This window comes from Paracoccidioides lutzii, assembly GCF_000150705.2.
Source record: "Paracoccidioides lutzii Pb01 unplaced genomic scaffold supercont2.24, whole genome shotgun sequence".
NCBI classification, from domain to species: Eukaryota; Fungi; Ascomycota; class Eurotiomycetes; order Onygenales; family Ajellomycetaceae; genus Paracoccidioides; species Paracoccidioides lutzii.
The window spans coordinates 379,840-402,900 of record NW_015440970.1 but is presented as its reverse complement, the minus strand read 5'-3'; the positions used below and the strand labels follow the sequence as shown (position 1 = coordinate 402,900).

The 23,061-nt window shown below is 45.9% G+C and overlaps 8 protein-coding genes across 8 annotated transcripts; 3 read left to right on the top strand and 5 right to left on the bottom strand.

Annotated features, from left to right (window-relative positions):
- Positions 1 to 1,307: 1,307 nt before the first annotated feature.
- PAAG_07535 (hypothetical protein) lies at positions 1,308 to 3,656 on the top strand (the record flags this gene model as incomplete). The annotated part of the gene is made up of 2 exons (XM_002790630.2): positions 1,308 to 1,755; positions 1,825 to 3,656. 2 exons carry the CDS (start codon positions 1,308 to 1,310, stop codon positions 3,654 to 3,656), a joined length of 2,280 nt encoding a protein of 759 aa, XP_002790676.1.
- Positions 3,657 to 4,611: 955 nt separating this feature from the next.
- On the top strand, positions 4,612 to 5,936 carry PAAG_07534 (chaperone protein dnaJ 3; the record flags this gene model as incomplete). Its single annotated transcript, XM_002790629.1, has 2 exons — positions 4,612 to 4,781; positions 4,862 to 5,936. The coding sequence occupies 2 exons, from the start codon at positions 4,612 to 4,614 to the stop codon at positions 5,934 to 5,936; spliced, it is 1,245 nt and encodes a 414-aa protein (XP_002790675.1).
- A 1,963-nt stretch (positions 5,937 to 7,899) lies between these two features.
- PAAG_07533 (hypothetical protein) lies at positions 7,900 to 8,370 on the bottom strand (the record flags this gene model as incomplete). The annotated part of the gene is made up of 1 exon (XM_002790628.1): positions 7,900 to 8,370. One exon carries the CDS (start codon positions 8,368 to 8,370, stop codon positions 7,900 to 7,902), a length of 471 nt encoding a protein of 156 aa, XP_002790674.1.
- Positions 8,371 to 10,546: 2,176 nt separating this feature from the next.
- PAAG_07532 (U3 small nucleolar ribonucleoprotein IMP3) lies at positions 10,547 to 11,336 on the top strand (the record flags this gene model as incomplete). Its single annotated transcript, XM_002790627.2, has 3 exons — positions 10,547 to 10,578; positions 10,682 to 11,039; positions 11,163 to 11,336. 3 exons carry the CDS (start codon positions 10,547 to 10,549, stop codon positions 11,334 to 11,336), a joined length of 564 nt encoding a protein of 187 aa, XP_002790673.1.
- Positions 11,337 to 12,813: 1,477 nt separating this feature from the next.
- On the bottom strand, positions 12,814 to 14,274 carry PAAG_07531 (hypothetical protein; the record flags this gene model as incomplete). The annotated part of the gene is made up of 1 exon (XM_002790626.2): positions 12,814 to 14,274. One exon carries the CDS (start codon positions 14,272 to 14,274, stop codon positions 12,814 to 12,816), a length of 1,461 nt encoding a protein of 486 aa, XP_002790672.2.
- Positions 14,275 to 19,205: 4,931 nt separating this feature from the next.
- On the bottom strand, positions 19,206 to 20,247 carry PAAG_07529 (orotidine 5'-phosphate decarboxylase; the record flags this gene model as incomplete). Its single annotated transcript, XM_015846250.1, has 2 exons — positions 19,206 to 19,906; positions 20,091 to 20,247. The coding sequence occupies 2 exons, from the start codon at positions 20,245 to 20,247 to the stop codon at positions 19,206 to 19,208; spliced, it is 858 nt and encodes a 285-aa protein (XP_015700685.1).
- An 816-nt stretch (positions 20,248 to 21,063) lies between these two features.
- PAAG_07528 (hypothetical protein) lies at positions 21,064 to 21,771 on the bottom strand (the record flags this gene model as incomplete). The annotated part of the gene is made up of 3 exons (XM_002790623.2): positions 21,064 to 21,348; positions 21,454 to 21,589; positions 21,740 to 21,771. The coding sequence occupies 3 exons, from the start codon at positions 21,769 to 21,771 to the stop codon at positions 21,064 to 21,066; spliced, it is 453 nt and encodes a 150-aa protein (XP_002790669.1).
- Positions 21,772 to 22,012: 241 nt separating this feature from the next.
- On the bottom strand, positions 22,013 to 22,666 carry PAAG_12406 (hypothetical protein; the record flags this gene model as incomplete). The annotated part of the gene is made up of 2 exons (XM_015847899.1): positions 22,013 to 22,274; positions 22,527 to 22,666. The coding sequence occupies 2 exons, from the start codon at positions 22,664 to 22,666 to the stop codon at positions 22,013 to 22,015; spliced, it is 402 nt and encodes a 133-aa protein (XP_015702503.1).
- Between the last annotated feature and the right edge of the window lie 395 nt (positions 22,667 to 23,061).

Genomic DNA, 23,061 nt, shown 5'->3' with positions numbered 1-23,061 from the left:
AGATGCACAGTACATCCATGAATATGCCCGGTTCCCCATGATAATGGCAGAAATGCGCAATGACGCAATCTGTTGCCTCTTTCTTACGTGCGCTCGTGGTCGAAGGGCCATTCACCACGACGACACAGTGTTGAGGGGCCGGGTATCCTGCTTATTGATGGAGATTGAGAGGATTCATGGAGACGAACCGCAACTGGGGCACTTTATACTGATGGTAATCTTGCCACCATGCAATGTCCCTCAACTGCCGCCTTTCTGGTCCGATGCTGGATATCCGCTACGCAGGTGCAGAACGGCTTTTTCGATAGCGAGCATTATGTTCCTCCTTGCCCAGGCATATTTTCCCCTTCTATCAATCCTGGACAAAAGCCATTAATGTAGTGGCAGACTTCTTTTCTTCTTTTTTTTTTTTTTTTTTTTTTTTTTTTCATTTTCATTTTTTCTTTAAGATATTCTGATGATAGCTGATTTCTTCATAATCAGGAGGTGATGTTAATTGCATTATTATGCGGAGCAATTTAAGGCCGCCTAATTGCCCAATTCTCTATAGAAGACTTCGTCCTTTGCACGACAATACGATCACTCAGGATACCAGTCGCGGAAGGAAAATAGCCTTCACAGGCTTAGAAGTAGCTTTACAACCAGCTAGCCTATTAGTTTCTGCAGAGAGCACTATAGAGAGATCCGTTTATAGGTAGGTCAATTCGTGATACATGAACAATTGCCGGGTTCGTCCGGATATATAACCCCTTGCCTATGAAAGGTTCTTTGACACAGCGTACCATGTATCAAGCAGACATTGGTCCGGAGCAATGTCTATCAAACATTAATATTGTGAGGGAGACTCTGATATAAGATGAAGTCTGCTGCGTGTAGAATTTAGGCTAAGGAAATTGAACACGGTATCATTTGAATGCGCTCCCAAGAAAACAGGGAGATATCCTTTGAACCGACATCGACTGTATACTTGGAACCAGGAGCCTGCGATATTCTCAGAAGCATTTGGAGGTTGGTTTGAGTGTTGGTGAGGCAAAAATACAATACGCATGAGCGTAGTTTGTAGTTTGGAAGATCTCGCTCTTAGTCTTGGCTGACGTTTCTGACCATCTTTGCCTACGACGTAGTTAGCTCGTTTATCTCCAACTGCCAACTTCCTCCATCCGGCATCATCCATCGGCCTCCCAGTGCTCGCCGCCCAACTCCATCTTCTTTGCAACCAGGCTACCACTGTGACAGTCCGGTCTAAATGCTTGCTAACTGGCCATTGATCTCCTGGTAGTCTCAATTCTTACCTGCTTGTCGTCAAAATGGCAGCAGCCATGGGGTCCTGTTGCAAACCGAGGAATGCTGCCGCCGGCGAAACCCGGCCTCTTCTTCCTCAACATCCCCGTGGTTATGACGACGACACGGTCCTGCAGCGTCAGCTGCACGAAAAACTGCATTCCTACCAGATGATCAAGGCCCTTTCCAGTGGTTTTATGCCATCAACAAACCAGATCGTCTCCAACCTCCGAGTTCTCCTGGCATCTAGCCTCCTCAACCCCGGACCCCTTGCTGTTGGGAACACTAGTCGTGAACTTACTACGGACGTTAAAATCTGTATACGTCTATTTATCGACCTTTTGCGAGAGAGGAATGGCGAAAATCAGCTACAAGATGCCATTTGGATGCTGTCTAAGTCGAAAGTTTTGCTCGATACCGAGAGTCTGGCATCCAGGACATCACAATCAAAGGCCCATGCAGATGCCACCGCCGGTAATTCAACAATGTTTTTTCCATGATTGCTCAAACCACTGGTCGATTCTGCTGATACCTCAATTTTAGCTCGTGAGTGTATACGAACGGTCTTTAGCCTATTACTCATCAACGCCGACTTCCGCCGCTTAGTCGACGATTTGGCTACCATTGGACGAATGATATTTGCGGATACTGCATCTGCGCTGTCGTTATCAGCCGCGGAAGCTGCGGTAGAAGTACAACCTACAGACGAAGAGAGAGCTAACCTCAAACCTAGTAGTTCAGAGACAAACGAAGCACCGTCTTCCGAGCATATAAACGAAGGGCTAGAAAATGTCTCCAGAGTTGCGGGGGAAGTTGTGGGTGAGACTGGGAAGGCTGCTGTGCACAGTGTGGAGGGGACTGTGTTTGGTTCATACAAGAATACGTTACTCTACAGGATGAAGAGAGCAGTTCTAAACCTTCGCGAAAGAAAAGACTATGCGAGCTCTGTATCCACAATCACTCAATTAATTAAGCGCTACGGGGTTACATATTCCCGCGTACTGGATGAAACGGTCAGTGCTGCGGATGAAGATTTTGAGCCAAATGCCGAACTCAAACAAGGCATGCGAAGCTTGTGGAGGTTCCTTGAATCCTTCGGTGACCGCGACGAATGGAGGCTTGTGGAAAGTAAATTCAATGTTGTGGTTAAACATTTTGAGGAAGATCCTGAACTTGAATCCTTGCTACAAGATATTGGGGACTCGATCTACGGTCTTATGATGGACCCTGTCTTCTATGATTCGGCAGATGAGACATTTGAAGTTCTGAAACAAAAATCTAGCGACATCGGTTTGGATTCTACCTTTCGCCAGGATATTAATGCTTTTCTAAAGCAATTACGTCGTGCCTTGGCTTCAGTGCCGAAAGATCAAACGGTAGCCAAATTCCTCTCTGCCATCAAAAAGCTTGGTAGCAACTTATCCCGAGCCTTCAACGAGAAAGCCCCTAGGGTTTCAGAAGATGCCCTCAATGTTTTCCTACCTACGTTGATCCGTTCCATTCAGCGTATTCCAATTCCAAGACTAGAAGTCTCGGCGCCCAACATGGATTTACTCCTTGAGAACGTCGTTCTGGAACCAGGCCACTCCTTTCACGGTTCCTCCTTCTTCCCATGGAGAATTCTCACCACAACCCACAATGATGTGGAGGTCCGGAAAACACATTCTAAAGAAGTGACTACAAGCGCAAAAACTACAGTTACCATAACAACGAATGGCCTAAATATAAGTGCGAAAGATTTCGGTTACTGGATCCGTGTTCGCACGCCCTCCTTTATCCCCTACTTCAGTGACGAGGGAATTGCCAGCTTCGCACTTGACGAACGCGGCATCGACATCTCCCTTGACATCGAGATTGGCCGCGATCACATCGAGCGACTAATCGCACTCCGTGGCGTCCGCGTTCACATCCATAAACTCGATTACACAGTACGCCGGGGCTCTTGGTCCTTTATGTGGTGGGTCCTCAGGCCATTCCTCAAACACATGGTTCGCCGCGTTCTCGAGAGAAAAATCGCCGAACAAATAGTTGCAGGAGCACATATCCTCAATCGCGAACTTGTGTTTGCCCGCGAACGTCTACGAGCGACAAGGATCGCAAGCCCGAAGAGCCTGGCTACGTTTGTCAGAGCTGTGTTGACGAGCATTACGCCGAAAATGGACCCGGATGTCTATGTGCGAGTTGGCGTTGATGCACGTCGAGAAGGAGTGTTCAAGGATGTGTATACACCGGCGAGTGTTATGCCGATTTGGCATGAGGAAGGGAGGGGAGCCGTGGAGGCTGTTCGGTCTGGGGATCAGAGTGGTGGTGTCCATATGACGTGGAGGAATGAGATATTTGATGTTGTGCCATCACCATCTGTGGCGCGGCGTTGAGTGCTTGAATCCTCAGTTATATCTCCCCTTCCTCTCCTTTTCTTCGTTAATCTCCCTTCGAATGTTCAAATCTGTCTTGAACAAGTTACATCTGAAGCCAGTTTTTTCTCTGTAAAAATTTAATGTTCTGCTAACGGCCCTCATGTCCTCCTTTGCCCTTCTGGCAAGCAATAATCTATCAGCTATATCCCTTTGTCTCTATCTTTCTTTACAACAATAAAAACATCTTTTATTATTTAAGCTGTTTGAACATTTAACTCCGTTGTTAATATACTGGCTTATTTCAAGCTTCATGCTTCTCCGTCAAGAAAAGAGTGATTATCAAAAAAAAACTCAAAGGGCATTAGTAAGACGTAGGTTGGTTTCATTTGGGAACTACATGACGGTTTTCGAGATATTCAGCGGATGTACACTGGTCCCACAACCAGTGGCTAACTGGATTCTACGGAGAAGGCTGTTGAAGACCTCGAACGATGCTGCATCTTCCTGCATACATGTATGTACTACTTAGAATCAACCCGTTGTCGAAGATTGTGGTCATGAAGTGTTGGAACAACTTCCACGTGACCTCACTTATCCCGGAACATTGATGATCCGGCTGATCGCAGAGCTGCCTGAAAATGATAGAGTGGCATCATGGAAGTTCAAAACACCAAACCTCCAACTCTCGCTTTTCCCGCCTTTTCGTCCTGTTTTCTGTTTTGCTAATTTAACACGGGTTTCTGGTGCTTTATCCATGATATACTTGTTCCGGGTCTTACAATCCTTCGTCCCTCGTGGATATTCTTAAATATTTTAAGGAATCTTCCACGATTTCACAAAATCTTTCACACACATAAAAGGAATCATTCGTTTGCGACGGCGCAAGACAGTATCGCAAACACGAATTACCTTATTGGTCTGTTGGGTCATTTCTCCCCCCCCCCGGGTCCGGAGACCAAGGGCCCATTCAGTCATGCTCGCATTCCCTTTTCTTGTGGGGATATCGTTGCTTGTCCTCCTCCCTGTCGTACTAGGCGCAGAGGACTACTATAAAATTTTGGGATTGGACAGAAAAGCTTCTGAGCGTGATATAAAAAGAGCTTACCGGACTCTTAGTAAAAAGTTTCATCCGGATAAAAATCCGTATGTCCTCATTTTCTTCCTCCGCTCCAAATCCGTTAATTGGTAATTCGCTGACCCTTGTGTTCTGTTGTACCTTCCAGGGGAAATGATTCTGCGCATCAAAAATTTGTCGATATAGCGGAAGCGTATGATGTTTTATCCACATCGTCGACAAGAAAGATCTATGACCAGTATGGACACGAGGGGCTCCAGCAGCATAAGCAAGGCGGAGGCCAGAGACATGACCCGTTCGACTTGTTCTCCCGGTTTTTCGGAGGAGGTGGACATTTTGGTCACTCTCCCGGCCAGCGTCACGGGCCTAATATGGAAGTTCGGCTTGCGGTTACTCTAAAGGATTTTTATAATGGCCGGGATGCACAGTTTGAAATTGAAAAACAACAAATCTGCGATGCATGTGAGGGATCGGGATCTGCCGATGGCGAGGTCGAGACTTGCGATCAGTGTGGGGGCAGGGGGGCGGTGATTAAGAAACACATGTTGGCTCCAGGAATCTTCCAGCAGATTCAAATGCAGTGTGACCAGTGTGGCGGAAAAGGGAAGAAGATACGGCACCCATGTCCTGTTTGTCATGGACAGCGAGTTGTGAAAAAATCTGTACCCTTGTCAGCCATGATAGAGCGGGGAATGCCCAAGGGATCTAAAATAACATTTGAAAATGAAGCTGACGAAAGTCCTGACTGGGTTGCCGGCGATCTGATTATCACGCTCGACGAGAGGACCCCTACGACCTTTGAAAAGGAGGACCGGACTGATGGGATGTTCTTCCGACGGAAAGATAATGACTTGTTTTGGAGAGAGGTCCTCAGCCTCCGAGAGGCGTGGATGGGAGACTGGACGCGCAACATTACACATTTGGACGGACATATTGTCCAGTTAAGTCGGAAGCGGGGCGAAGTGGTTCAACCTTTTGCCGTTGAAACTGTGAAGGGTGAAGGTATGCCAATTTGGCACGGAGGTCATATGCATGATCATGAACACAGCGATGAGTTTGGCAATCTCTTTGTTGAGTACACTGTTGTTCTTCCAGACCAGATGGAGAAAGGAATGGAAAAGGACTTCTTCGCTCTATGGGAGAAGTGGCGCAAGAAGAACGGCGTGAATCTAGATGAGGATAGCGGCAGGCCCACAACAGCTACTCCCAAGGACGAATTGTAATTTAGACATATACATAATTTTCAATTTTGTTTCCCTTTTTTTTTTTTTTTTTTTCGTCTTTTTGGGCAATTCTCCCTGTAATTTATTCACATGTTCTTGCTTGTTCACGACTGTCAATTTTCTAGGCCCGGTTCCGTTTTCTTTTTCGACTAAGAGAGAGAGAGGTATTCAACCAAGGGGCTGAATAAATGATAGACGTTTACCGCATGTACAGCACCACACTAAGGTCTTTAAGTCTTGCAATGAGGAGCACAATATCACATTGTTTTGCAATGATAAACTTCTAAAAGGAAAATCAGTCCCAATGTCACTGACAGAACCTGCGAATGAATGGGATCCAAGTGGAGAATATAAGCAGTCTGATCGATCAGTAAACTTGCCCTGTTTACGCAAACACCACCCTTCCAGGGCGCGATCCGTGCCTTTGGAGGAAGATAGAAGGTCTTCCCCCGACTAGACAAACGTCATCTTCCACATCGCCTCCATGTTGCTGTAGGATGCCTAAACTGCGTAATCACTATACATTGAGATATCGTTCCCCGCTACTGTTTGAGATTGACGATTTGGATACTCAAATATGACGTATCTAAAACATTGAGCAACCCTGGGGGCTGAGCCCAAACAAACCGTTGATGCAAAACGGTCTTGGAAGGAGATGCAACTGCAAAAGCGTTCGAGACAAACATCATGAATGAACTCATCAAGATCAATTATTTTGCATTTTCTGCACGGGAGCTTGGGTGTCAATGTGTAACTATTTGATGATCAGGAACTGAGCATGTTGCAATCTCGTCATCGCCGTTTGGTGTTGCTTCATGTCCTGCATACAACCCTGGTGAACAAACGAGGCAGTGCAGATGAAGACCTCGCAATTTGTGTCGCACCGAGCCATATTACCTGCGAGGAGTAGATTTTGCGGCCCTTGGTTCTGTGAACTGCATGCTCAACCCCTTTCAAGGCTCTTTATCATGTGCATATTGATTTTCTTTGACTGTCAGTTTCGATCTTCGTCTGGCATCGGGAGAGAGATTAGTAAAATCATTACAACGGGAGATGCAAATTGCCGTTGTTGAACCGAGATCCTTCAAGGTTTTCCGGGGAATGCTCTGAGCGGATTTGTCGAGAAATCTGCACCGGACGGGATTAGTAACAGCCCTGCAGACCCTGTGTTTGCGGCTGCAAGGGGTACAGCGGAGCTTTGCGAAAATATATAGTTACCGAAGAAGGCCCCGTCGGTTGAGAAGGAAAGTGAGTGAAGGAGGAGGAGAACACCATCCATTATCTCTGTGGAGTGTCAAAAATGGATAATTTTATATATATGTCCTAAGCCTGGGTTGTCCCAATATTCATAGAGCCATGACCGGTTACCTCAAACTAGTGCTCATTGACATCGATTCTAACACAGCTGCCAGTTCACGGTATCCATATCCTTTTGGAAATGCGATATCAGGTTAGTTACCTTCACGTCTAAAAACTATTTCACGCTTTCCACCTTTTAAAGATTACCTTTTAATTTTTTAATTTTTTAATTTATTTATTATTTACTTTTTTTTTTTTTTTTTTTAAATATAAATACAAGAAATGAAAAAAGCAAAAAGAAGCAGAGAGGAAATGAACCTGATGAAGGCCAATTCAGGCATTCAACCCGGCGAATCGATATCAACCTGAATATCCGTGAGCAGAAACATTTCCAATCCATGGAGAGTGCGATTGAATGCTACAAAGCTCCATGAAAACAACAGAAAGCCGCCAATCTCGCATCCAGGAGAGAGAGCCGACAACCATAAAATAAACCAACGCGCAGTTGCTGCTAAATCAAAGGCCAAGGGAAGACCCAATGTTGGGGGCATTGGGGACCTCACACTATTCTCCCTCCATCCAAAAGGAATAAATAGTATTACATCGTTAAGTCATTCAAATTTGTTAGTGCCTTGGACGCCACCTGTTTTGCAGGCTTTCACCCTTACTCCACGAGAGGCAATCTCCCGCAAAAACCTGGTTGCATATCTGAAACTGATACACCGGGGGGATTCAATGTTGGCGAGACATTTCTATTGTTGGTCACACCCATATTCCCCATGTTCAGAATCCGACTCCTGCGCCTCGCTTTTAGCCTGTGCTCAGTGTCCATGAGCTTATTCTGCACCCACATGCGCACTTGTTGGTCAGATTTTATCGACGCCGAGTTGAGCAGTTCGGTCAATGCGAGCTTGACTTGCTGGTCCATATCATTGGATCTGCTGTCGTCATAGTCGGCGAAAATGGAGTCTTCCAACGAGTCAGGAAGCATGTGTGATGGCGGGGGTGTAGAAGAAAGGCGAGTGAATGATTCCGGGGATGAGGTAGGGGAGGGAGATGGATAGCGACTTGGTGGTTGAGTAATGGAATGCACAGTGCTGGGCAACAACGCCTTTAGCTTGTCGGTAGGGAGCATTTCCTTTTCCTTCTCCTTCTTGTATTTGTTGCTTCTGATTATTCCCTCCTAATCACTGCGGTTCAAGATGACCGGTTTTCGAAGAGCGAAGGCTTTCTCGGAGAGTTCGAGTGAGTGTTGAAACAATAGTTTGAGGCAGGATTCCAAGTCGCGTTCATATCAAAATGTTCAACGTGGATATCGTGCCGCATGCAAAGTGCTCAAGTGGCACAAAGAGTAATTGCGGTGCATCGGACTGGAGAAGACAGCCTTGGAGCTGCAACGTTATTAATAAAGGGGTTTCATGAAATGTCCGAACTCACAGGAAACCGCCGTAATGAGGTATCAAACGGAGCGTGGCTGTTCTTACAGATGCGCCCCCCCTCTCCACCCCCCCAGTTAGCTATGTATGTTCGGCGGAATTAGTGATGATGTAATAAAAAATGAGGGTGAAATTGGGTAGAGGTAAATGTTCGGGATTCCAACAATTCAGAAAGTTTAAAACGGTTTGTATGGAACCGCAGAATTCTGGAAATGCAATCGCCTCTTAAGGTTCATGGAATCGTAAGGTGGCCAAAATGAAAATGGGCTTCAGAATCAAGAAGCAACTCTTTTTGTAATGAAATCCTGTTATTTTACGCCAGGGGCTTAGCCGTTGTCGTAAGAACTAAATAAACACTGGATCAAATTCCGCTGAAGCTCTACTCCGTAACTCGAATCGTTTATTTATTCAGTCGGAAAATCCCTGATCACGTCAGCGCAGAGGCACTTGGCATCATCATCAGTGTTACCGGATATTTAAAACGAGTGTCAATATCAGACCCCGTTGGTGTTCTTTGTCTCTAGGCCATGCTTGGGGCGTCTAAGCCCATGTAATTGGCTCGGAGGAATTCGTAAGCACATACGCACAAGCCCGGGGGACCTTAGGTAAAAGAGGAGCAAAATGCGCGCAATGGTGAATGACACAAGAGCGGATCTGTGAAAGCGGTGGAGTGGAACCCTGTCTCTTTTGGTAAAGATGTGGCGAATAAGAAGTGTCCGTTAGCGATGAGGTCGCACCTTTCGACGTTTGACAGAAAAGATCAATTTTTGGAGCTGTTCTGAAGAGCAAACCATGAGGATCAAAATGTAAAAATAGAAACTGGGCTCTGTTGCATCGTTCGGATCTCCCTATTAATTCGATATTTCAAAACATTTTTCTAAGTAAAAACGAATCGCGGATTGGTTGAAACTTTCACAACTTGAAAGTGTGGTGTGATTCGATCCTGACAGAGTGATTCCGGGCTTCCGCAAGGGAAGGGTGGGGCGATTGCAACATCTTAGGGCAAATATCCCTGCTGATCTTCATTGGCCGGACTTCTTGAAAAGACACCGACGGCAACACAGGAAGATGCCTCTGCGAGCCATGTGAACTAGTCGCAGCTCAAAACACAGTGCCAATTTCGTCAATTCCATCCGGTTTCCTAAGACATTGGGTTTTCGTGCTGTTGATGTTTGTTTCTTTCAGTTCCCTCAGTTCTTCCAGTTCGTCAAACGGGCCACACCTCCTCCATCTGACCTGGCGGAAAGCTCGGAAATAGGCAACCAGCAATGATGTGCTATTTCTAGAGTCTTCAGAGATGAGATGTCTGTTCCGCCCCCGGAGGTTATCCCTGCCTGCTGCACTTCGGAGTCTAAAGCCGAAGCAATGATTCCGCCCCAAAACGAGGTGATGAGGTCTATTTTTGCCAGGAGGTTAGCAATGACAAACTACTACTTGAGCAATTGACATCCAACTGCGCCCGCACTTAAAGGAGCAGATGGGGACTGTTTAGCCTAGGCTGTAAAGCAATTCCACAACTCCGTCCCATATGCGGAACAGACCCAGCTAGCACATCTCTTCTCCGTATAGCTAATCCCCATGTCATTGTACGTAGAACTTCGATGTCGGACGAGGTTGCTCTGGGGATGGCGGAGTGCAATCAATGCAAACATGTTTCTGACAATTTCTAACTATGTGACTGGCAGTATTCTCACCGCCTTCCGACAGCAAATTTGCATCTCGCTTTGCCTTGATCAAATATCAACCATATCTGTTTCTGAAGTTTTTGAGCCTGCCTACCGTCTCAAATCCTAGAAGACTGGGGTTAGGGGGGTTATAGCACTCCGGAAACCCAATTTATTTGATGCTACCCGGTAACCGGCAGTCATCGCCAGCATGGTTCGAAAACTCAAGCATCACGAACAGAAGTATGTACAGTACCCGGATAGAATTAAAACAAACTTACTTGACCCGCCCAAACCGCAAAATGTAGAATTGGCACCAAATTTCTAATATCAAATCTCTCACCAGGCTCCTCCGCAAGGTTGATCTTCACACCTACAAATCCGACGCCGGACACCGGGAAGCCACCGTCCGACAACGCTATCACCTCCAGCACCCGCTCGATTATCAAAAATACAACACCCTCTGCGGCTCCCTCCGGCAACTAGCACATAAGCTCTCTGCGCTGGATCCAGATGACCCGTTCCGTAAGGAGATTGAGAGTCAGATGCTGGAGAAGCTGTGGGCGACGGGCATTTTGAAGCAGAATCGCGAGCAAGGGGCTGGGTTAAGCAGAGTTGAGAGAGAAGTTACGGTCAGTGCGTTTGCAAGGAGGAGATTGGGGGTTGTCATGGTGAGGATGGGGATGGTGGAGCATGTACCTGCGGTGAGTTTTTTTTTTTTTTTTTAGCGCTTTCCTCTTGTTACCCTAGCTTTCTTCTTCGATGCGGGGCATTACCAAATAATCATTGGATGAATGAAGACTGACTCTACGCGTTAATGTTGTCAGGCCGTTAAATTCATCGAGCAAGGTCATGTCCGTGTTGGTACGGAGGTCGTCACGGATCCCGCATTCCTTGTTAACAGAAATCTCGAGGATTTCGTCACTTGGGTTGATTCGAGTAAGATCAAGAGAAATATCTTGCGATACCGTGAAAAACTTGATGATTTCGATCTTCTGTGATCAGGCTCTTTTAAGAGGGCAATTTAGATCTTGAGCATTAACTGGTGAACGGGGAATAAACCGTTTCGTAGGCTGGCGGGCCTTTTGATTTTGAGGGAATCGTCTGGTTTTTTGTACGTTTTCTTTTTTTTTTCTTTTCTAGATGGGAAATTCGCATATACCCACACTGGTTTTTGCATGTTTTATGAGTGAATGTACATATACGTACATTTTTTTTTTTTCTGTTCCTCCTTCATTTCTGGTTATAGACAAAAAAGGATGTTGCAGCAGGGTTGGCGTTTGGAGGTTATGAGATTGATATATATACCTGATTCCCTAGGTATACATGGAATAGATTAAGAGAGGACTACACATTGTCTCCTTAACAAGTTTCTCATTTCCATATTCAAACCACAACTACTCTAGTTACACTAATCTCCAAAAGGTACCGGTTACCAGACACAGGGCACAAATGAGGTATGTCCCATGTTTCTCAAGTCGGCCTTGCTCTCATTCAATTCTCTACAAGCACACTTCCTGCCATTCTCTTAAAAAAAATAACAGCCATGAAAAGGAACTGTCCAAAGATTACCTATCCATTCATAGATGGAATTGCCCAGATAAAGAACAAAATACTGACGGAGAGAATATACAAAAGCCCAGGTTCGCTGGTCGTCACCCCAACCCAGCTGCTAATAGGCCGGGGAGTGGTTTGAGGATGGCTGAGCGGACGGGAAGTCCTATATTCCACTACCTACGTTCGCATGCAGAAGGATATCCTCTGTTTATCCATAAATAACTCCATGCAAAATCTCCTATGGTGTAAAAGGATTTATAAAGCAACATATGAAATCCCGGATTTGCAGGTGGTCCACCCAACTACTCAGGGCCCGGCGTGTGAATTGAGTACGGCCGAGCGGACGGGAAACCCCTGTTTTACACTCAATCCCTATGTTCGTATGTGGTTAGAAGAGTCAGGAATGCTTGTTTTGTTACGGAGCATAACATCGTGGACGTCGGGGAAGGAGTTCAATCTGTTCGTTGAAATGGCGGGAGGGAGGTGAGCCGGGATAGTTATATTGCAAAGTAACTAAAACTGTTAACTAGTGTCCCGAAACTCGAGTAAGAAGGCTAGGAACAACATCAGGGAAAGTAAACTATCGTGGTATAGCAGTAAGAATTAGCATTGAGTGAAAGGATATATGTGATATTTAAGAGTCTGTCTTGCAAGCATTCAGGATCTAAGGGGACTGTAAACTTATGCACCTGAAAGAGGAAAAAGCGTTGAGACATGAGACATCACCACCCAAGACTGAGTCGTGATAAGACAGACAGGAAACATTAACCATGCAGTGTAATGCAGTGTAGAAAAGAATGCCTGCAGCATATTAACTGAATGGACAATCTATTTAAAACTCCACCCAGCGGAAGAATATAAAGAAATTTTCAAGACAAAAAAAAAAAAAATCACAACCTAATGTATGCCCAGCCCAATTTGTCATGCATTCACTTTCCGTGTAATGCCCAAGCAACGCCATTTCCCATGAACGATACCCCCCGCTCCCTCGCCCGCCCCCTTCCCACCACGGAAACTCCCAGTGCGAGAAACACTGCTCTCATTCCACCTCCATTTCGTTTTCGCAGCTTGCCAATGTTTTTCATTGCTACGACAGCTAGGGCTACCCCCGTCATCCTCAGGCACATCCATTCTAAACCGTCTCACGCTACCGTCGTACATACCCTTCCCTCCTTTCCCTTCTTCAAAAAACGGCATCCGACTTCCGCCAGATTGGCACCAGCTGGGCGCTAATTTCCGCCACATGCCGCGCACCCCACGCGTTGAGCGGTCGATCTTTTCGTACTCACGTCTGCGGGTAGAGGGGGACGTCCAGTCGATGACTGTGGCGGGCATGGGTCTGTAATTTGCCAGATCGTCTTCTGATTGCAAGTTGTCCTGGGATGAAGAATGGCGCATGACGTTCGGGCTCCAGTGTTGGTGGTGCTGGGTAGCAGGGACGGCCTGTCTAGGTCCATCAGAGAATGTTGGTGAGATAGGAGAGTGGGTTGCTGAGCGAAGAAGCGGGGAGTAGGATTGGGATGCTTTACGGAAGGGTTTGCTTGTTTGCCGTGGCGTCAGCTTGTTTCGCACGGCGATGATATCTGCTGCCGTGGAATGTGATCGATGAAGCTTTGACTTGCGCGTCGAAGTAGAAGAAATCCCCCCAGCAGCAGTGGGTTTTGAATCGTGGTGTCCCATTCTCGTTTCTGCGTCAGATTCACCCATGCTGGTTTCAAATAAACGACAACTGTTCCGATGGAGTGATACAAGATCCTCTCGTTTCTTGCTAAAGACAGAGTCCCCCTGACGTGATGTGGAGGAATAAATTTGAGACCAAGGTCCAGCCTTATGATGGACTTGCTTCTTCGACCTACGACGGATCATCGAAGATGATCTCGATGAACGGCGTCTACCCGTGGAACATGAAGATGTTCTGGATAGACTGGGTTTCGATTTCTTGTGTGCATGTTTCTTGGAGAGGGACGATGTGTTCTGCCGTACTGCTGGGTTGGTTGAACATTCGATCAAGCACCGCGACTCCTCAAGGCCAGTTTCATTGCTCATAGCGGAAAACGTACTCCACGGGCTCAACGGGCCTAACTCTGATATTGCTGGAGAAAGACTCTGGTGCAAGGTGGCATCGGTAAACTCGATGGCTGAATAGAATGTTTTCGGATCGGAGCCAATGCTGAAACAAGATGCAGTTGATTCCGATGGATTGGCGTAGTGCGTAGACAGGGAGGCATTGGAGGATGAATGAAGAGTGCCGTCGTCTTGTGAAGGTGAAGGAATGTAGAGAAAAGGAGAAGTGACTGCGTCCTCATGCATATGTATAGGGGGAAGTCGTTGCTGTTGAAGAGCCACGGGACTATTTGTCTGTTGGCATGTGAGAGTATCCATGCTTAGTCAAGCCTTTTTTTTTTTTTTTTTCAAAGGCTATATGGGGTTTTGATATACGAGATGTGAGACGTGAGATGTGGGATGTGGGATGCAAATGCAGATTGCCGGGCAGGGTGAGCTGCAGCGATGTTATTAGTGGACATTGTCATGGGGTGAGCTATGAAGATACCATCACATGTCGCGGGAGATTCATTCATCAAACGTACGTACCAAGTAAGTGAAGGCACGCGCCGTGTCAAGTTCCAAGGCTTGTAACAGACCACGAGATATCAGCCACGTTGATGCCAGCTGTAGCTCGACGCCCCGTACGTATGTATCACTTTTAGCCCTGTTCTGTGGATGAATGTAGAGCGTTGGTGAATAACGATCTCTCCTGCTTCTGAAAGGCTGCCAGCAGTCTGCCAGCAGTGGGGTGGGCAGGAGTATGAGAGAGAGTATATATTTTACAGATGCACAACAAAGGAATGCATGGGAGCTGAGAAGCTGAGAAGCTGAGATTCAGGTGCAGAGATTCAGATCTTCCTTTGTTGGGCACCAGGTCCCTGGCCGTGTCCGGCGAAGCAGGGAGAGAGAGAAAGGGTATAGAGAAAGCGAAACTGTGGACGGGAATATCCAAACAATGAAGTTGTGCTACCGTAGTAGTTGCTCTCTTATGTGAACGAGACCCAAGGCTAAATAAATGCGTAACAAACAACCCCGCAAGAAAAGGAACAAATCAGCTCTCCAACAGAACGGACAACGGATATCCTGAAGAGTGGTCGCGAAAAGAAAGGTTCCTTGCATACAAACGGCAGACTCTATTGGAGGGGGGGGATGTTGGGTGTGCAATGCAGGGGGGGCGGGGTCTGGTGATGAGATATATATATATATATGACCATATATCACAGTCAGGAAAACAAAAAGTCTACGAGATTGATATATACTCTGCATTAACTACGGAGTACTTGGGTTATATATAGAGATGCCCGAATGTCAACCAAAACAAACAAACAAACAAAAACAAAACAGGGAGCAAAAAGGAGAAAAAGAGATCTGTCCCACAAACGAGATATAAAATTAGAGAACTGTCAAACAATTTTTCTGACGAAAGGTCTCCGTTTTAATTTTACCCCATTATATTTGCTTCATCCTCAAAGGCCCATCACCGACTGATTCGATGGACTGGCACCCACCGAAGTCGCCAGTTGCCGCCAGCAGTTGATTAGCTATGGACTGACTGACTTTGTTGACCTGGCTGCGGGGCCCACGTTATGCGCCCGCAAACAAACTGCTTCCATCATCGCTCCACATGACTGGCCGCAGCGGCCAGCAAATGTAGTAAAACAATAAGAAGCAAAATAAAATAAAATAAAATAAAAAATAAAAGGGAGTAAAGGCCTTGGCCTGCCCTGGGGTGAAATAAGTGTGTGAGGTTGTTTCACGAACGATCCACTCTTCAACCTCGCCTACGATCAGCCCGAGAAACTCCCAAACATCAAAATTGGACATAGCTTACCTCTCCAGAGATAAGACAACTGATTCCAAAAAAAAAAAAAGAAAAAGAAAAAAAGAAAAAGAAAAAAGAAAAAAAAAGAAAAAAAAAGAAAGCCCCACAGATGGTCTATGGTCTACAACATCCCAAGTGAAAGGACGAATTGGCCGTGTGATATGATCGCAGATTGAAAAGAGAAGTGAAGCTGCATAGAAATAGCACATGCCTGCATCCCAGGCTCTCTTTACAAGCCCACCACCTCCTTACAGAGTCTGGCGAAGATGTTTCTTCCCCACTGGCACTGGTCACCCACTGTTAAAAATACAAGCCAGGGGTGTGTCCCAGTGGGATATGGTGGTCCATGTATCCCTCTTTGACCAATGGAACACTCTTTGACGTCCAGATAATGATGGCACCAACCTTGTTCTAACCAAGAACAAGCATGGATAGGAAAGATATTCCGCTGTGCCGCCCATGCAGGAACTGTAATTAGTCTTCCTACTATGCACTCTTGTTTGACGATGCGTCAAGGAGTGCACAGTGTTGCCCCTCCAGAGGTCATTGGCACAGTCAGAGTGGATACCCAGTTACACACTAATTACAGATTAGGCTTCAACCAGCCACACCGCCAGTTAAAAAGATTTAGATGGTGGTTGCAGGTATTCAGGAAAGCGGTCACAAGGGCGCTGGTATCGGGGAGGAGTACGTTGAAAAATTGACGGGAATGTATGATTTCTGGCACTCGCCATCTGCAGTTTCGATTCGAGATGCAAAATGGATGAGAACGGCGGTTAACTATCTATAACACTGGAGGCGAAGCCAATTCAAGTGCTGTGCCTAATGATGCTACAACAGATGGGGATTTCGCAAATCGCTGACTTCAATGACACTCTAACCACCCGAAAATCATTCTCCACTGGCTGCCAGTCCGTTTAACGGTTCAGGCTATGCTGATGGAGTCGATCCGCAAGTGACTATCGTATTTGAAATTTCATTTCTTTCAAAGCACAGCGTGTGACTTTGGACTCAAACAGCGGGGGAACAAGGAGACAGATAAGCTCGGGAGTAATCATGATAGCCACTCCCTGTGCCTCTCCCGTGTCAATGCCCCAACCGCTCCAATCAGGAGTATTCTCCCCTCGTTCAGCAACAGAGCAATCGCGGGGGTTAATCACTCTTCAATGCTGTGTGGCTGAACGGTCAGACCGTCAACTATTTTGTTCTTCATCCAATCATTGACAATAATAATAACGATATCCTTCAGCACGAAAACTACTGTGCTCGAAATATACAACATATTTCTGTTCAAGACGCATGATGAATGCTAATTGCATTCAGACCGACCGAAGCCAAAATGCAGTTAGCTTCAGCATTTTGCGGGAGGTAACCGCCCATTTCGGCATTTACAGAAGAAATATTGCACACAACACCCGATCCTTTTCGTTCTCGATATAATCTATTCACCAATTCGTGTTCTTCAACAAAGTTGATGATGAAGACATTTCTCAGAACATATGTCTTATTCACATCGGTTACATCTTCCACATTCCATGGTTCCATATCTCGCACAACATCATGATCCTGACATATTTGAAAAAACTCACCTTTCTTCAATTTGATGCAGGAAATGGAAATTGCCCTGATCCACCACTTGCCTGTAGTACCCGAGAGAACCCTTGTTCCCGTGTATCCCCTCATACAGACCCGAGGGTTATCCTTGTTAAAGCCGAAATGACTGCCCAATAATCGAGCCTACACGAACAGGCTTGTGTCATCCTTGCGAATTGATGAGGTCAACGAATCCTAGGAAGAGTTACATGTATAATCGACAGGGACTTTTTGGATCCCAAATAACCCTTTACCAATCTTGGGTGATTTGCTTCTGCTGCAACACGTCCTCAGGACTCTTCTTGATATTACTGAGGGGACATCTCTTTGATATTTATGGAGGAAGAATGTTTTGTAGCATTTTGTAGTTTTCACAAGCCAAACAAGCCAATTAGACATGAAACTTTTACTATTTAAATAATCTGCATTCTCATGCCTTCACATATCAAGTTTTGAACTTGACCTGACTGGTAGTAGACGTCCCTTTGGACCATCAATCAATCAATGGTTAAAAATTACAAGAAATGCCTTCTTGCAATTCACCCATGACATTCACCACATATCATCTAACTTTGTCACTCCATTCTCACACCGAAGAGAAGTATTGATATACCAGAAGCTTCTAAAGAATCTTACCAGTATCATATGAGCAGCTGTTTTATAACTGGTGGATGATCACAGGTAACTGCTCTCGAGTTTGAAATGTCAAGCAGCGGGGAGATTACAAGTCTTTGAACTGAATAAGCATCACAAAGTTTGTTGTACTACTATAAGAGAGACTTGCAGGACTAGTGGTCAGTTTTATGAATTTTGCAACTCACAGCATGACAGATCATTGCTGTGAAGAAAGAAATCTAAATAAATAAATAAATAAATAAATAAATAAATAAATAAATACTTGCACAGAACTATGTGAGTAAGAAAATGATCTAAATTTATTCTCTTCGGGATTCTGAAATCGCCCTAGTGAGATAAGTGGGACGGTACCCAATTCTCTCAAAACCCTCTTTCTTGGGCGTCTGAAACGTTGGCATATCGGTTACGCAGTTGGTTGCGTTGGTAACTAACCCACATGAAGTTACAGGATGTATGTGAGCCCCTTGTTCTTCACGTTTGTCAGATCCATCCATCTAGATTTTGCATGTCAGTGCTTGGATCTCACAGGTGTCATTGGAGATTGTGTGATCTACAACTCCTGATTCGGTAGCTTAGTTAACATAGTTACCAGCTCTCGCTCGTTTTATTTTCTCTCCGTGTTTTGTCTCCTCTACCACCAGAAGATAAAACACATGTCGACCAAGCATGCTCCACAGCACACCACAGCACACAATCATGGTTATTTCAGCAGGGGGGATATCGAAGCGCGTGTTCCGGTCGAAACGTTTGAAATTGAAGTTGTGTGGGGACGTGGGGTAGATATAATGAAGAGAATTCCAGGCCAATTAATCACCAAAAGCCGGAGATAAATGTTAAGAGCACATGCAAGTATTGTTCATTTAGGATAGATGTTGTATAGGTCATTTATCTATCCCAGTTGTATAGGGGTAGTTCTATCTACATATAGTTACTCCATTGAAGTTAGTCATAATATGTTTGTATTGAACGATTCAATGTCTGGACTCTATATATGAGATGATCTCCTGCACCAGCACAGCACCAGTGTCCCATATCTACCAGAGATAAGAGTTTGACGGGCAGAATATACCAACGCGTGTCCTCTCTGTGGTACTATCGGGTTGTAACTACAATAGAGCACGCTCTTGCATAGTTCAACTCCAGGAGCTTCTGAGTTTCAAGGATGAAGATGGTGATGAAAAGGAGTCTTCCGCTGGTTTAAAACACCAAGCACCCCTCACGCCTGATACCCCTTAACTCTCTCCAAATACGCCTTCCACCCCTCCTCCCGATACCTCAGAACAGCCTCCAGCGGATCCTCCGCCGCATAAATGCCGCGACCAGAAATGATAAAATCCGCCCCCCTCTGCACAGCCGATGCGGGAGTCTGATACTGTTGCCCCAGTGCATCCCCACTCGCCGATAGATTCACCCCAGTCGTAAAGACAACAAAGTCCTCCTCGTCGCCATCGACCGTAGAAACAGGCAGCACATCATTAAGTGCCCTCGTAGCAACAAAGCCCAGCACAAACCTCCTATGCCTCCTCGCCGCCTCCACCGAGAGCTGCGTGTAAGCGCCCGTCGCCATTGAGCCCTTAGACGTCATCTCCGCGAGTATCAACAGGGCGCGACCACCCTCCGCCTCATCAGCGTATACATTGCGGAACTCAGGGGTCGACGCAGTTTGCGCCAGAGCGTCGACGATACCGGGCCCAGCGAGCATTGCGCAGTTCACGATGTGAGCCCATTCGGAGATACGGAGGGAGCCGCCGTGGTATTGCTTTTGGACGGTGCTGCCGATGTCGACGAATTTGCGGTCTTCGAAGAGGAGGAAGCGATATTTGCTTGCGAGGGATTTTAGGGTGGTGAGGGTCGTCGGGGAGAGGTCGGTGAGGATGTCGATGTGGGTTTTTAGAACGGTTATGTAGGGTCCTAGGCCTGTTTGGTGGACAATTTTTTTTGTTTTTACAATAAAAAGAAATTAGGTTGATGATTTGATGTTTTTTAAGGGAAGATTTTCCTTTCTCCCTTTTTTTTTTTTTTTTTTTTTTTTTTTTTTTTTTTTCCTTCCTTTTTCCATAGCGCCCTCAATTGACATGGAGGGGGTAATGTTTAAACGTACGATCGGCCAGGTCCAGCAGCTCTTTCGAGGTGGTTACATCTGCGGAAACCACAACATTTGATTTCTTTTCTTCTGCAATTTGGAATAGCTGTTTAGCTAGTGGATTGCTATGCCGGCTCGCCCGCACTGCATACGGGATGTGAGATTTTGAAGACATTTGATTTGGATGGAGGAGGGGTTGAGTTTTGGGTGATGGGAATGGGCAGCGAACGGCGAGTGGAGTGATGTTCGTTTCTCCCCTTTTTTCCTTTATTCGTCGGATTAACTGGTGTATACTGTATGTAAAGAAACAAGGTGGATATAGAAAATTGAAGGAGTGACTTGGAAGATGTTGATATGATGTGCTGCTGTTAACGCGTAAAATGGCAGGTTGGGTTGGGTTTGTTAAGTTATCTGAAGCCACGGACACAGACTCCGATTGGCCAATCGCACTCAATATACCCTGTGAAGTCAATCTTATTTGATGGTAATTGGTAAAATCCTCTGTGAACTATTCGTTGTTTTCGAGGAGTTGATGAACCTGGTAAAATATTCTTGATGTCAACCTGCAATCTGGAAGACTTGTGTTTCAATGCTCCGGAGAACAATATAATGGTTAGCTAGATTCCATGACAGACTTTTGAACCTTCCAAGGTCTCCAATTCCATTGTCGGATTTAGTATTAAGCTGGTTGAAAATTTGTTCAAATCATTGCAGAACTGTCTTGTTTACCTGCGTATATACGAGATATCTCTTGTTGTGGGGTTTTGAAGAAATGTGACTTTCAATATTTAGTGCATATCGGACATGTGAATGGTATTGTTGTCGAAGTATATCAACAAGTTAATCAAAGCTCGCACGATATGAAAGGTCAAAATGTTAATCACCTTTAATAATCCACATTCAAAGAATCCAGTCTCAACATATATACAAAATATGTATCCCAATTAACTAGTTAACCCATCCAATACTAAGGGCACTAGCCGGAAAAAAACTACGACCCCAATTGCCACGCAACCCCAAACACACAGAGTCCCCAAAGCCCCGCCTGCGCAAGCCAGAACAGAATTCCCCTATACCGGCCGTTGCCATCAGGCTTGTCAGACATGACGTAGCCGTGCAGGAACAAAATTCTCAAGACGATCCAGGAGGCAGTTAGGACTGCGGTGGTTTGGGGGAATCTTAGACCCGCGACCAGTGCCATGAGCATGGTTTGCGGTGCGTTTTCGAGGAAGTTGGCGTGGGCGCGTTGGGCGCAGTTGAATTTGTAGGCGGCGGGCTGAAATAGGCAGTTAGGAAGAGTTGAATTTTAATTTTTGATTCTTGCTTCTTTCGTTTTGGGGAGTGGGATGAGTTGTTATGGGGGAGAATGCCAGGAACATACGCTTTTCTTGCATTCTTCTTGGGATGCATATGTATGCGGATATTTTATGCCGGAGGCTTTGCGGTGTTTGCCGACGACAATGCCGTGGGCGAAGCTTACAACTGGAATGACTCCTAGGGCAAGGGCAATGACATTGCTGTTGGAAGTTTCATGTTATTATTGTTAACAAAAATATTTGAGGTAGTGGATGTATCGTATATCCAATCAAAGGCATCAAAATGTAGAAATGTGGGCTCCAGGTTTGCAAATAAGGACAGCAAACAATGAAAATGAAGCATTAACATACCCATAGTTATCTGGAAGAGTGATGGAAACCATTTCGCCGACTTTTGTATTGAATAACGTTATCTATTGGGAATAGAAGACGCTGAAAATATCCAGTAACTGGAGATTATTGCTGATGTAGTATTTGCTCACGGAGGCAGAATGTCGGAGAGGAGGTTTTATATATAGTACGGTTCCATCGTTCCCACCAGACCCAGACAATGTGGCCTTCGGAAGTTGAGACGCCGTAAGACCACCTTAGCATCAACCGGTAAGCTAGGGAAAATTCTCCCCACTACCCCTCTTGAAACACGATGTGATAATTAGCCGGCACACTGAATATTGCAGGCTCAATGACCCAGTTTGTGTGGCAGTTCGTTCTCCTCAAGGCGGCTGAGGTATGGTAAAGCATAGCATATCCCTGCGTTGTAAATCTGCTTTGCATTATTCCTGAGGCGTTGAATGGGGCCGGCTTAGATTCTACCCGATTCCCCCCTGCCCCCATTGGAGAACCTGGAACTCCGACACACAGTATTCCCGCTGCCGCTGTGTATGTACTATTTACAGCATTATTAGCAATCAGCCCTAGAGCAGATGGGCGGTGGAATGACGAAGCAGTCTTCAACTATCGGGGCTGCATAGACTGATTAGCTCTTCGGAGATGTATATAGCGGAAGTGGTGTTGGAAGCTCTTCACTGTGCTGTGTCGTATCACGGGTAGCTCTGAATGTGAAGATTTAAGTAAGAGTGTCCTTTCGACCGACTGTAGCTATGAAGGAAAAGGGAATTCAACATAGCACATCGGATACGTTTGGGTTATTTGCCTGAATTCGCAAATCCCAACCGACGACCTTGCAGTCGGGGATGGGGTTGTCCCGATTGCCCGGCAGAGAAGATCGTTGTAGGGTTGACCACCCGCATAAGTTAAAATGATTGCCCCGCCTGCCATCCAGAGACGGGAAGAGAAGAACAAGAAGGTTCCAGAGAAAGACCAAAGGGACACGAGGATCTGTTGCAGGGGAACAGGGTATTTATACCTTTTAAAAGAGGGCACGGGAGGAGGTTGCGAGGAAGTCAGTGGGTGACCTAATAAGCGGCCATGCTGTATCAGGGCTGTGTGTGTGTGTGTGTGTGTGTGTGTGTGTGTGTTGTGACCCCCCCCTCCGCAGAGACCCCCTGCCCAGACCAACTCCAACAAGTTGTGTTTCTGCTACCTTTGACTGAGCTCAATTAATATGGCCAGGCTGTGTCGGCGACATTTCAAACTCGGAATCTTGATTCAATTGAGTATCGTTTCTCTGTTGCATCATTTGTTTCACGAGGTGAGAGAAAGGAATGTGGATG